Genomic DNA, 14,367 nt, shown 5'->3' on the forward strand with positions numbered 1-14,367 from the left:
CCAATATTTCAAATTAATCCCCTAGACCCAATCATCGTCCACTAAAATTCCCAAATCATTTCAAACTTTCCTTAAGGTGTGTAGTTATCCTGCCATTGAACCCATATGTTACCCTACCACTCACACACTTTTGGTCAAACTCACTCCTTTAAGCAACTACTCGACTTTCGCTTCTTACACCTGGCCTTCGAGAAACTTAACCACCGCGTAACATTTCCCACATGTCCTTCCTCATCCTTTGCTGCCCAGTTGTTGCCTTATATCAATATCTATCTCTGTAGCACTTGAACCGATAGATCGCTACTAAATTCAACCCTTTCCAAAGATCCTCCTTCTCGAGCTGTCAGCATTAGAAATACCCATTTAATCCATAACCACCGCACCCTGCGATCTCTGACAGCCGCTTCTCCAATACTATCTCACAATATCCTGCCCCAAAGGCGAATTTGTAGAAGATCATAACACCGGCGAACTTAATACATTCAATCGAGGACAAAGACACCACGTCGTAGATAAAAATTCCACCGCACTTGGAAACACCAAGTCTCGTTACTCTATCAGCCTAAACCTGATCATTTATAGTTCGATTTCCATTCCTCCGCCGGGGATAAAATACTGAATCTCTGAATCATGCACTGAGTAGATCTCCTTTCGAGTCATTCCCTATCCCGACATATGGGCAAGTATCCTGCCATCACATCAACATTGTACGATAACCAATGCATCATAGGAACCTGCGCATAGCCTCAAGCTCTCAAAAGTGCAGTTACCGAGCTAAAATGACGTAATATCCTTCCGCAAGGCGACGACAATAGCCCAACCAACAATGCCAGGAGAAACATCCCGCACCGCATCTGTAGTGTAACATCCCGTACATTCGGATTAGGTATGAATGAGTTAAAGGAGTAGTAAGATTATATTTTGGACATATGAAGTCCTACCGGGATGATTATGAGTGAAAATAGTAGTTTCAAAACCAAGATGGGAAGTGAGGTGCATAAGATTTGACAAAATCGACTAAGCTTGCAGAAGGTTTGTCTTCCAGCAAGGTTTAGGGAAAATGTATAAGTAATTTGGAAAAATTCAAAGCATGAAAGTTGTAGTCCATTGAAATAGATTTCCAATGATATATTGTGGATCCCAAACGGAGCTTTGTGCAAAAAGTTATGCCCATTTTACAGAATGGTGTGTAACCACCACGTTCCTGCCGCGTTTTTACCGCGACCGTGGTGGTGAGGCAGTGTCCCAGCGATTTACCGCATCGGGACCGCGGTCGCACCTATTGGGACGCGGTGGGCGACTTGGGAAGTCATTTTTTTAGCCTTATTTCGTCCCCCACAGTCCCAAAACATAAAAACTTGCTCTAGAAAGGAAAACTCTCAAAAACCTAACTCCTTAAGGGTCCTTCCACCACCCAAGGTAAGTTCTAGTGGTGATTCTAAGTTAATTTCAATTTTCCAACATCTTATTAACATGGGTAAACCCTCCATATCATTAGATATTCGATTGGGATACCATTGTTGAGAGAAGAAACCCTAGAACTCGAATTCAAGAAGATGAACGTCAAAAAGGTAATATCTTCACCCTCTAATTGATTCTATCATTGAATTAATGATTATAGACTCTAGTTCATGAGATATGAGTTGATGGGCTTGATAGAAAAGCATGAACGGTGATAGGTTTGTGTTGTTGATTGGTTATTATTGGTTATGGGTGTTGATTACCTTATGGGTGATAAAGAATAATGTTGATTATAACCATTTGAGACTTTAGAATTTATCTAGGAGCAAGAGAATGAGTTATTGGGTGTAGAGACACCAATAATAAGGGCTATGAAGCTTTATGCCACCGAGTGTTTGATAAAATGCCTAAGTGACCAAAACATGACTATTGTTGCTAATTTGGAATCCCTTTGACTTGTATTGATATAGATTAAAGGTGAAAGGGTTGTCGAACGTTGTATTATGTCAAGAGCAGGAAGTTAAGGTATGTGAGGCTAACTCTCTATGTTTGGGAATTTTAATGATTCTCTCTACACTACGTTTCTTATACGACGTTACCAATTGCCTCAGAAATATAGTTAAGCCTAGTTTCTTGAATAGTTGTAGAACTTCTATTCTCTAGCTTCATAACTCGTTCACCACTTTCATTTTGAATGTTGTGAGCTCAATGCGTATTCAATATAGACTTGGGTTTGATGCCCCCGAGTCTTAGTATAGATTACTCGGTATGCCATAAACAGCTGAAGTTTCAGTGTTCATAATCAGTTCAAGAATGCATGTCTCAGTCTAGTCCCATTCAGTATTCCAGTATTATGTAACTCAGTGTTATCCAGTATTCCAGTATTATGTAACTCAGTGTTATCCAGTATTCCAGTATTATGTAACTCAGTGTGATCCAGTATTCCAGTATTATGTAACTCAGTGTGATCCAGTATTCCAATATCATGTAACTCAGTGTGATTCAGTATTTCATTATCGTGTATTGCAGTTTGATTCTCAGTTCCTGAATGTCGAACACCTGTATTTGGGCTTGAGGCCGCAGTTTATGCTTTATGCATCTTTGGGCCTGAGGCCGCAGTTTATGCTTTATGCATTTTGGACCTGAGGTCGCAGTTATGTATACGTATACTTGGGCCCGATGCTGCAGTTTGTGCACATATATATTGGGCCTGAGGCCGCAGCTTATTTATTCAGATAAATAAGTGGTTCATCATTCAGAAGATGGAGTATTCATATCCTTACTTCCTTTATCATTCAGTTATCAGTTATCATTTTAGTTACCAGTTATCGGTTCAGTTATCAGTTATCAGTTATCAGTTATCAGTTAAGTTATCAGTTACCAGTTATCATTTCAGTTTTAGTTTCAATAGTTATCATTTCAGTTATCAATTATAAATTCTCAGTTATCATCTTGATTTCAGTTTTAGCATTTATTATTCTTTCTTTTAGTTGCTTTACATACCAGTGCAATTCAAATGTACTGACGTCCCTTTTGCTCGGGGCCTGTATCTCACGATGCTGGTAATGATTTACAGGTTGATGATTCAGAGCGCTAGGATTCTCGTACCAGCTATTTGGTGATCCCCAGTTCTTTCGAGGCATTATCATTACTACAATCTTCAATATTTTCAGACAGTCAGTGTTTTCAGTACAAATAAGAGGCTTCATAGACTAGAGTAACAGTTAGACAAAGTCTCAGGCTTTTCATGTTAAGCAATGTTGGCTACATTTATGTTCCAGACTTGTTTTAGTATTTCCACACTTTGATTTATATCATCCAGACTTTCAGTATTTCAGCATGTGTTAGTTTATTTTCCGCATTCAGTATGTTATGATATCACATGTTGATTCAGCCAGCCAGTTGGTTCGCTCAGTCACATGTAGTCAGGCACCGAGTGCCGTGTTACGTCCAAGCTCAGGTTCGGGGCGTGACATGTAGTACCATTAAAATTGCTCAATTCCTGATTTATAATAAGCGCTTCGCGTCACATAAGATTCAGTAGGAAGGAAACAAGGGCATAAGCCTCAAAGGAATCAAACTGCACGATGAGGAATCAAGAATGAAGTGCTTCTAACAGCCCTGTAGCCTCTCGAAGATAAGTACAGACATCTCCATACCGATCCGCAAGACTGTACTAGAATAGCCCATGACTTGTGAGACCTAAGGGAACCTAGTGCTCTGATACCATGTTGTCACGACCCAAAATCCATTAAAGGCCGTGATGGCGCCGGACACCTCGGTCAGGCAAGCCAACATTTAATAATTAATTGAAGTCATTTTAATATTTTTGAAACCATAAATTTCCTTTAATTTAACTAGTAAAAAGTATTCTTCACAGAATAGATAAAAGTATTTCCAACTTTCAATGCTAATATCCCATAATCACCCCAGGACCCGGTGTCACAAGTGCATGAGCAATCACTAGGAAATCAAAAGAAGTACAATAACTGTCCGGAATACAAACTTGGACAGAAAGTAAATATAATACACTGAAAGAGACTCTGCTGGCTGCGGGTCGGCTCTAAAGATGCAGCTCACCCATGTCTCTGTATCATCCATGCTGCTACGCCTATTAGGCCACTAGAGGTACATGTGCCCGTGCAACAAAAATGCACAACAAGTGTAGCATGAGTACAAAAACAATGTGTACTCAGTAAGTATCCCGTCTAATCTCGAAGAAGTAGAGACGAGAGGTCGACTTCGACACTTACTAATGGTCCAATAACATCATTACAGTAAGGAAGTGAATAAGTATGAAACATGGCGAATATATGAAACAAACAGGTATAAAACACAATAATACCATCCCCCTCCTTCATGATTTTTACTCAAGTTCTCAGCTAACAAGTTCCCTCCGTAACCGGAGCATATATGTACAATTATAGTGGTTCTCGTCAAGGAAATTATCAGGATTCAATTCAGGGAAAAATCACTCATATAGACCGGCTTCTGGCCAAGTGTTACGCACGATTCCATGAGTATAATACATAGGTATATATATAGGAAATGCCGAGGCGTACGGCCCGATCCAACATAAAAAGTAAACTGTGCACTGCCGAGGGTCGAACTACGCGAACCATAGATGCATCTATTTACCTGCCGAGGCGATCGACCCGCTCCCATGAGAGTAATAGAAGTAAATACCCCGCCGCAAATCATACGTGCGACACGGTCAAATTTTAGATTTAAGGAATTTCCCGCTCGCGAATCATACATGCGACACGGTCAAATATAGATTTATTTAACAAATCAAAATCCCTTTTCGAAAATAGAGACAATTTAACGTGAAGCTTTTAAGGTAATTTTCCCTAACCTTTTTAAAGTACTAAGTTTAATGGTAACACTTAAATTCTTAAATTCCTCAATTAAAATACCTTTTAACACAATTATTACGTATCCTCATTCCTATTTCTTCTCAAGGCAACAATAACATCAATCAACAACAGTATTAACAAAGCATGATGTAACCTAGGACTACCCGGACATAGGCCTAATAGTAGCTACGCACGGACTCTCGTCACCTCGTGCGTACGTAGCCCCCACAAATAGAAGCACATATCCAATTAATTCACCTATGGGGACAATTCCCTCTTACAAGGTTAGAAAGGAGACTCAACTCGCTCCGAAGTTTCATAACCGACTTCCCAAGCCCTTCCGACGACTCAAATCGATGCACCACGCTCCAAAACTAGCCAAATAATGGGAAAACCAATGAAAATATACCCTAATACTTATAACAATTCAATTTATGTAAATTCCCAACTCCGCTCGAAAAGTTAACAAAATCGCCCTCGGGCCCACATGCCCGGATTCCGAAATTATTCGAAGATAAAGTTTACCCATAACCTCACAAACTCAAATATATAATTTACTCTTAATTTCATGCCCAAATTCGTGGTAAAATCTAAAATATCAATTTCTAGGGCTTCTACCCAAAACCCAAAATTTCTACTAATTTTTCATGTTTAAATCCTCATACAAACCACGTATCTAACTCAGAACTAGTAGAAATCACTTACCTCATGATATATGATGAAACCCCCTCTTCAAAAGCTCCAAAAATCGCCCAAGCCGAGTGAAAAATGGGTGAAATGAACTCAACCCCACTTTTTAAAACATTCTGCCCAGCCTAGATCCGCCCTTCTTCGCGAACGCGGCATCGCCGTCGCGTTCGTGAAGCACAACCTGCTTCAGCCACAAATTCCTTCTCCGCGTTCGTGGTCTGATGATCGTGTCCGCGAAGGCCAGCTACCCAGACCCTCCACGTTCGCGTTCCAGGCCTCGCGTTCGCGTAGGCCAACGTCCTCAGGCCCAGCTTCCCTCCTTCATTCTACGCGTTCGCGATTGACCATTCATGTTCGCGTAGTCAATTCAACCAACCCCTTCGCGTTCGCAACCTCCACTTCGTGTTCACGAAGGCCAAATCCAGCAGCCTTCAACCTTCCTCTTTGCGAACGCGGAACTCCTTCGCGTCCGCGAAGAAGGAAACCATATACAGCAAACCAACAGCAGCTTTTTAACCAGAATTACCCCGAAACCACCCCGAACCACACCCGAGACCACCGAGCCCCCATCCAATCACACCGACGAGTCCCATAACATAACACGGACCTGCTCGAGGCCTCAAATCACATCAAACAACGCTAAAATCATGAATCGCGCTCCAGTTCAAGCTTAATGAACTTTAGAATTTTAAACTTCTACATTCGATGCCGAAACCTATCAAATCATGTCCGATTGACCTCAAATTTTGCAGACAAGTCATATTCGACATTACGGACCTACTCCAACTTCCGAAATCGGAATCCGACCCCGATATCAAAAAGCACTTGCGGTCAAACTTCTCAAAAACCTTCAAATTTCTAACTTCAGCCAAATGACTCCAAAATGACCTACGGACCTCCAAAATCCACTTCCGATCGCGCTCCCAATACCAGAATCACCATACGGAGCTATTCCCAGGCTTAGAATCCCAAACGGACATCGTTAACACTGAAATGCATCCCAAATTTATAAATTCGCCCAAAAATGCTAATTTCCACAATAGGCGCCGAAACGCTCCGGGGTCATCCAAAACCTTATCCGAACACATGCCCAAGTCCAAAATCATCATACGAACCTGCCGGAACCTTCAAATCCCGATTCCGAGGTCGTTTACTAAAAAATCTAATCTTAGTCAATTCTTCCAACTTAAGGCTCTTGAAATGAGAATTTCCTTTCCAAATCCAATCCAAACTTCCCGAATTTCGATTATGACCATACATACAATTCATAATAACTGAAGTGAAGCTGCTCATGACCTCAAACCGCCAACCGACGCGCTAGAGCTCAAAACGACCTGTCGGGTCGTTACAAGCAGGAGCATACAATGGAAGATATTGAGGAGTGCTTTCGCAGCAATAGTATACTATATATGGATGGAAAGAAACCTTAGAAGATTTCAAAATGCAAGAAAAGAGAATAGGGATAGAGTTAGAGAAATTTTCTTGCAATTGCACATTAAGGGAGAAAGACACTATAAATGGAGGGAAATCTAGATATGATAAATAGATATGTTAGCACAGAGTCTGAGTTCCAACTTTGGAACTTAAGTGAATACGAAGGATAGGTTATTTTTATGAGACCCGTCTCTAGAGTCCAATGAGCGGGTGGTTGTACATATTCACACTTGGTTAAATAAAATTTTCAGTTTAACAAAAAAAAACATACAAAAATTTAAATAAAGTAATATGCTAATAAAAGTTTCTATTAATAATGCAATATACTAAATATGGGATAATATAATTAAAAAAACACAGAACACAAAAAGTTATTCGATGCCTATAAAAGTCTCATTAATTTAATAGAGAATTTATTCATCAATTTTCAAATAATATTATTGAGAACAACATGATATCTATATATCTATATATTATTAAAAAGAGAGGAAAAAACCACCTCCTTAAGCCAAGAGCAGCCTAAAAAAAGCAACATGGCATATATAGTTAATAATTAGTTATTGGTTATTGTTTTGACTTTTAAATATCTATAAAATATTAAATTAAAATATTTTTTAATAAAAAATGAAAATTAATAAAATAAACTGTCCATTCAAATTGAAAAATAATTTCAAGTTGTAGTTTTTAATTAGTTTAAAATATAAAACTAAAATTACAAAAAATAAAAATTTCTATTAACAATGCGAAAATAGTAAACATTGGATAATAGAATAAAGAAAAATATATAAAAAAAATTATTCAATAACTATATAAGTCCCTTTACTTTAATAGCGATTCTATTATTGGTATATCACATTGATAAATAAGATGACAATTGAAATTTACTAAACCAATACGATCTAATTAACAATCCCGATCATAATTTAATTTAATTAATATTTTCTAATATTGACCGCGCATCGCGCGGGTACAACTACTATTAACAATGAGAAAATAGTAAATATTGGATAATATAATTAAAAAATATACAAAAAAATTTATCCAGTGGCTATATAAGTCCCTTTAATTTAATAGCGATTCTATTATTAGTATATCACATTGACAAATAAGATGACAATTGAAATTTACTAAACCAATACGATCTAATTAACAAGCCCGATCACTATTTAATTTAATTAATATTGACTACGCATTGCGCGAGTACAATTACTAGTTTTGTGTAATGGGAAAGGAAAAAAGTGAAGGAAATGGGTAAAAGTGGAGTCTAATATATTATTTTGTATATAAATGGTAAATTTTATTTTAACTTGTAATCAAGTTAAAACTTCAATATTGAAGGTAAATAAGTTTAAAAAGTAGTATATATAAGTAAAAATAAATTCTTAGTCACATTTAGGGGTGGCAAATGGGCGGGTTGAGCTGAATTTGAGCGGGTCAAGATGGGTTAGGTCAATAAATAGGTCATTGCCTAACACAGCACAAAGTGTACTTGGGCTAAGATGGGCTGAGTCAAGATGGGCTAAACAATGGGTCATAACCCAACCCGTCCAACTTGATCCATGCTTTAGAATCATGTTCATCTTGCATAAACAAAGACTTTTACCTGTTATACACCTATGTATAAAAGGTAAATAAATACTACTCATTTTGAGAATCAAAATATATTTTCTTAAATAACAAATTAGTATTTAAAATTTGTAAGTTGAAAAATATCTTTTATGATATTTCTAAAAAAAAAAATTCCACCACAACTCAATTACAAAATTATTCATATTTACATTAAAACTTAAATGCCATGATTCTCATTTTTAAACTTAGATACAAAAACTAATGATGAGGCAACTAAGTAAATTTCTAAATAAGCTGGGTTGAACTTCCTTTGTTTCGGGTGAGATTTATGGGTTGTATTTGGGCTACTTCATGGGTCAGAATGGGTTATAAAAAACGATGGCTTAACTTGGGCTTAGCCCAAATAGACCCATGAGCTAAAATATTTGTAGCACAACACATTAATCTATGGACGAGTTGGATATGGGTTTGGGCTCAAATTGCCACCCCTAGCACATTATACAGGAGAAATTCAAAAATAGCCAGATTTACAAGTGGTCGTTCAAAAATAGCCCAGTTTCAAAAGTAATCAAAATTTAGCCACTTTTCATGTAAAGGTAAATCTGAGCGAAAACACTGTTCAAAACCTGGAAAATACGCCAGCTGGAGTTCCAGCATAAGTATACTTGAACTCCAATATATTATACTGGAGTTCCAGGATAAGTATGCTAGAACTCCAGCATAATATGATGGAGTTACAACATAAGTACACTAGAACTCCAGCATAATATACTGGAGTTCCAACAAGTATACCGGTCCAGTATAATATGCTGGAAGTTCATACACAAGTGCTCGAATCTCCAGTATATTATGCTGGAACTTTCCGTGTGTTGGAGTTCCAGCATAATATGCTGGAAGTTCATACACAGGTGCACCGAACTCCAGTATATTATGCTGGACCGGTCTTTGTTGCAGCAAAATAGTGGCTATTTTTCATTGACTTGGTAATAGCTGGCTATTTTTGAATGACTAGTTCGAAAACTGGCTAGACCGTGCTATTTTTACACATTACTAGTCTTAGAGTACGCGCTTTGCGCGTGTATTTATGTTAAGGGATACACAATTTTAAAAATCACGTATAAAAATAAAATTTTAAAAAGGATAAGTTCTTGAAAATAATGAATGCTAATCTCATTTAGCTAACTCAATGGAAAAAAGCTTGCTCCACAAAAGTCCTTAGATGCCTTATTGTGAGTTTAAACTTATTTTCTTTTACCTAATACTGAAAACGAATAAATCAAAAAAAATCTTTTAAAAATATAAATTAAAAAGTTAAATCGTTTGGTATTTTAGAGATTTGAAAATAAAAAAAAATCGATAGGTAATTAATGATGCAAAGTCTAAATTACTAATGTTGCCTTAATATTTTACCAAAATAATTTAATATAAAAAAAATATAGAGAGCTATCATGTGTTGAAATGAACGTGAAAAGAAACAAAAAAATTAATACCAATTCATTCATTTAAGAATACATTTTATCTACTACTGTTTTATTATTATTGATTTAACTTTATATTTTTACCAATTTGACTTTTAATACTATAGAATAATTATTTTGTTTTATTTTTACATCGTTAACTACCAATGCTCTTCTTATAAAAACAATTTTATGTAGCCTAGTAGTTTTTCAACTTGAAAAATAATTTTTACTTATTTAATTAATTTGGAAATAAATTGAATTGGATACTTTTAATTGCTAATTAGTTAATTAATTTAGACATTAATTATTTTCTCCCAACCTTAAAGGAAATATTTTTTTGTTGATTCAAATTTATATTAGCTCATCTAAGCTTTAAATATTTAAATTTAGCAATAATTTTATCCAAGCATTTATAACGTGGAAAGTTCCTTTTACATTTGAAGTTTTAATTAATATGAGTTTACATAAAGTTGAATTTAGTTAGATAGTTTTAATGATATAATTTAAATACTTAAATATTTGAGTTTGTACATTATTCACGAATAACATCTATCATTTTAGAACTTGCAAATTTTCGTTAAGTCTTATATTATAATGCAAACACATATTTTAAATAATATTATTTTATTTTAAATTTTTATTTTTAACAAAATATCGTTCATCTTTTTTACCTTTATAAATTAATTTCACATTAGATATGTTCCAATATTTATAGCTTTAAAATTAAATTAAAAATTATTAAATCTTTTCTTATTTGAATTAGGTAGAAATTTATAATATTTAGAATTTTAAAGTTCATTAAAATTTTACCTTATAAAACTATCTCTTTAAAGAAATAATTATAGATTTCGGTCCTATTTCCTTGTTAGAATTCATAACTTAACGTGAAAGGAACTTAAAAGGGAGGTGTTATTACTTGGACTAATTTATAAAAAATTTTGACGTAAAATCTTACTCAATCTCAAACTCTTAAATATTAGGAGTTCTACATAGATCAGATAAGAATAAATTTATTTGATTTTCAAATCCTAAATATTAGAAAAATAATTAATTACAATCTTGTCCAATATGAACACTATTTTTAGGGGGGCAAAAAAGACGAACGACATTTCGCTAAGGGCCTTCGTGCTTTTAATATAGTATAGATAGATACTTCAACAACTCCTTTCTTCCTCTTGTTTTTCTCTTCCTCAATGAGATAATAAATAATCATAGTAGAATATTTTTAAAATTGTTTTAGACAAAAAATTTTAAAAATATAAAATTGTTTCTTAAATTTCGTGCAGTATTTTTTGATCAATTTGAAAAATAGATCATAGTCAATCATACAAACAAGGCCTAAAGAAGGGCAATTTTGTAACTTCGTGTAGACACCCAAAATAGTTGTCTTGGGAACAAAGATTTCTCTTCTTCTCCACTTCGATATCTACCTTCTTCTCTTAAAAACCCTAACCAGTCTGAATCAAGTAATCAGATCGAACTGAAAAACAAAAAAGTAAATCTAACAATCTAAAAATGAGTAGAGGGAGTGGAGGCGGCTACGATCGTCACATTACGATCTTCTCTCCCGAAGGTCGTCTCTTTCAAGTCGGTAAGCATTTTTCATTTTTTTAAATTCGATTCAAATTTCATAGCCAAAATACGATTATTTTTCTTCAGTGAAATCGTCATTTTATTGATTATCTGTTATTTTGAAAAGTTTTTAGTTTTTTTTTTTTTTTTTTTTTTTTGTGAACAGAATATGCGTTTAAGGCTGTGAAGGCGGCCGGAATTACCTCTATTGGCGTCCGTGGAAAGGACTCCGTTTGTGTTGTTACTCAGAAGAAAGTCCCTGTAAGTTTGAAATTTTAGTTAATTTAAGTTATGAGTATTTTTTGTTCTGTTTAGAGAAGACTTGTATGTTCGTTTAAGGATACACGAGAAATTTAGAGAACTTTTAGTATTTGAGAGCTAATTTACGATCGAAGACAAAATTCTTAGTAGGATTTAAATTATATACACTGTAATGATTTTTTCTATTCTGTTTAGAGACTTGTATGGTCGTGTAAGGACAAGTGAGAGATTTAGAGAACTCCTAATTTGCTATCAAAGACAAGTTCTTTTTAGTAGGATTTAAGTTATGTATACTAACAACATGATATCTTTTGGTGTAAGTTTTCAAAGAAATGAGCTTTTGGTGTAATTTAACTTGTTGTAGCAGGTTACTTACCGGTTATTCTGGGTTATCAATCAACTCTATCAAATAGAGTTGCTTGCAATTACTTCTGAGAGATTTAGAGAACCTCTAGTTCTCAAGAGCTCTTAATTTTCGAATAAAGACAGAGTTTTTGGTAGAATTTAAGTCATATTCATTGACAATGTAATGATTCTCTTACACCATCAGTGTAATTAACTTATTGTAGCAGGTTACTTACTATTTATTTTAGGTTATCAATCAATGCTATTAAATAGAGTTACGTGTAATTACTTTTTATGTGACTTGAATCTGTAAATATTTTACACTGTCAGTGTATAGAAGTTGATTTCTTTTAAGTATTCCAATGAACCAGGCTTGAATAAAGCGGAACAGATGTGGAGGATTCATAAAATTGAGCCCGACTAGTTTGGAATTTAGGCTTAGTTGATCAATGGTATAGTTGAGTAATTGATGGAGTACTAAATTTATTTTCCAATTGATATTGGATAAATAATATAACGAAGGTTGTCGGAAATTGTGAGAAAAAGAATCCGTAGTTTTTGAATATATTAATCAGGTATTGTAGATTGTTCTCGTATAGCCAATTTATATTTACTCGATGTTTCCGGAAAGTAGACATGTAATTTTGGGAATATGGACCTAATATGGAGTTGAAGTTGTGTGTATTTTGGCTGAGCAGGACAAGCTATTGGATCAGACCAGTGTATCCCACTTGTTCCCGATTACCAAGTATCTTGGACTATTGGCTACTGGCATGACAGGTTTGCACTCTTTTATTGGGTTCAAGGAGACTGTATGGAATATAGTGATTTAAAGCTTTGGTTAATAAACTATCAGTTAACAAAGGTTCTTCATAGATCTGTCTACCTTTTCTTCTGAAAGTAAATGGAAACTTATTGCTATATCTTCCTTTTGTGATAGTGTTTGTTTGTTCACAAAAATGTGAGAACTTGCTCCCTCCCTTAACGTTCCAGTAGGAATGCCTATCAATCTCTTTCAGCACTGTTGCTTAACCCAAAAGCCAAAAGAAAACACTTTGCTACTAAGGCTATTGGTTTATGAACTAACTAGAGACAGTTATGGTTCAAAGATTGTCCACTTATTGTATTCTAGGTTTATCTAGCTATGGATCATATCACGTTCAATTTTTGACTATGAGAATAGAATCACAGAGCTCCTTCCTGAGCTTATGTTTCCATATTGTGCTTTGACATATTTTCAATTTCAGCTGATGCGAGAACCTTGGTTCAACAAGCTCGAAATGAAGCTGCTGAGTTTCGTTTTAAATATGGATATGAAATGCCAGTGGATGTACTGTCTAAATGGTATTTCCTTTTTCTTTGTTATATTCTTCTCTTGGTACTTAACCAGAGTGCCATTTTTTGGTTATTGGTAGGGTGGAAGTAGCTTTGACACACCATCTATCTTATATGTTTGTCCTCCATTAATTTTTAATTTCTGAAGCTATGGGTTCTTTATTTTGATTCATTAGAGGAAGCAAGTTAAGTAGCTTAAATTTTACGAATGCTCTCGATTTGACACTATTTAAAACACATTAGCTAGAATTCATAAATTTATCATGTGCTAAGGAACATGTATTTGCAGGATTGCAGACAAGTCTCAGGTTTACACACAGCATGCCTATATGAGACCCCTTGGAGTAGGTTTGTTCCTGGTCCCTTTTGATCTTTGTGAAGCGTCTCTTCCCTCTCTTTTCTTGTTGTTGGTGTCGGCGGTGAGGAAGGGGGGAACACATTTTCTGCTTTTGCATTTTTACTCATCCGTGTTTTATGCTTTTCTTTTTCGATGCAAAGTTGCTATGATTTTGGGCATTGATGAGGAGAAAGGACCCCAGCTCTTCAAGTGTGACCCTGCTGGTCATTTTTTTGGTCATAAGGTATTACTGAATATGATATTCTTCTCTAAATAAAAGCTGATTAAATTTGTTCCTGTTTATGGGTAGCCTTTTTTTCCTTCTCGATAAGCAAAAAAATTAAAATACCGGTAAGACCTTTTTATATGTAGCCTTTTGGTGACCGTGTTTCCTTTTCATGGTTATTCAGCTGTTCGAGTTTGTCATCATGCCAGTTGAATCTAGGCAGAAAAGTGATGATCAGATTTCAAATTCATAAGAACATGGTTAATCTATTCTTTATTGGTCTTACAAGTTATTCAGTATTCGGAGGGGTTTTTTTGGGGG

At 35.3% G+C, this 14,367-nt stretch overlaps 1 protein-coding gene across 1 annotated transcript in view; it reads left to right on the plus strand.

Moving 5' to 3' along the window:
- The first annotated feature begins 11,310 nt into the window (after positions 1-11,310).
- Positions 11,311-14,367, plus strand: part of LOC109242220 (proteasome subunit alpha type-6) — a 5,902-nt gene continuing 2,845 nt past the window's right edge. Inside the window, exons 1-6 of the mRNA XM_019409076.1 lie at positions 11,311-11,561; positions 11,709-11,803; positions 12,847-12,928; positions 13,396-13,492; positions 13,773-13,831; positions 13,982-14,064. Of these exons, the coding sequence (XP_019264621.1) occupies positions 11,486-11,561; positions 11,709-11,803; positions 12,847-12,928; positions 13,396-13,492; positions 13,773-13,831; positions 13,982-14,064 (492 nt within the window). The 5' untranslated portion in view covers positions 11,311-11,485. The remainder of the gene's footprint in view (positions 11,562-11,708; positions 11,804-12,846; positions 12,929-13,395; positions 13,493-13,772; positions 13,832-13,981; positions 14,065-14,367) is intronic.

This window comes from Nicotiana attenuata, unplaced genomic scaffold (assembly GCF_001879085.1).
Source record: "Nicotiana attenuata strain UT unplaced genomic scaffold, NIATTr2, whole genome shotgun sequence".
NCBI classification, from domain to species: Eukaryota; Viridiplantae; Streptophyta; class Magnoliopsida; order Solanales; family Solanaceae; genus Nicotiana; species Nicotiana attenuata.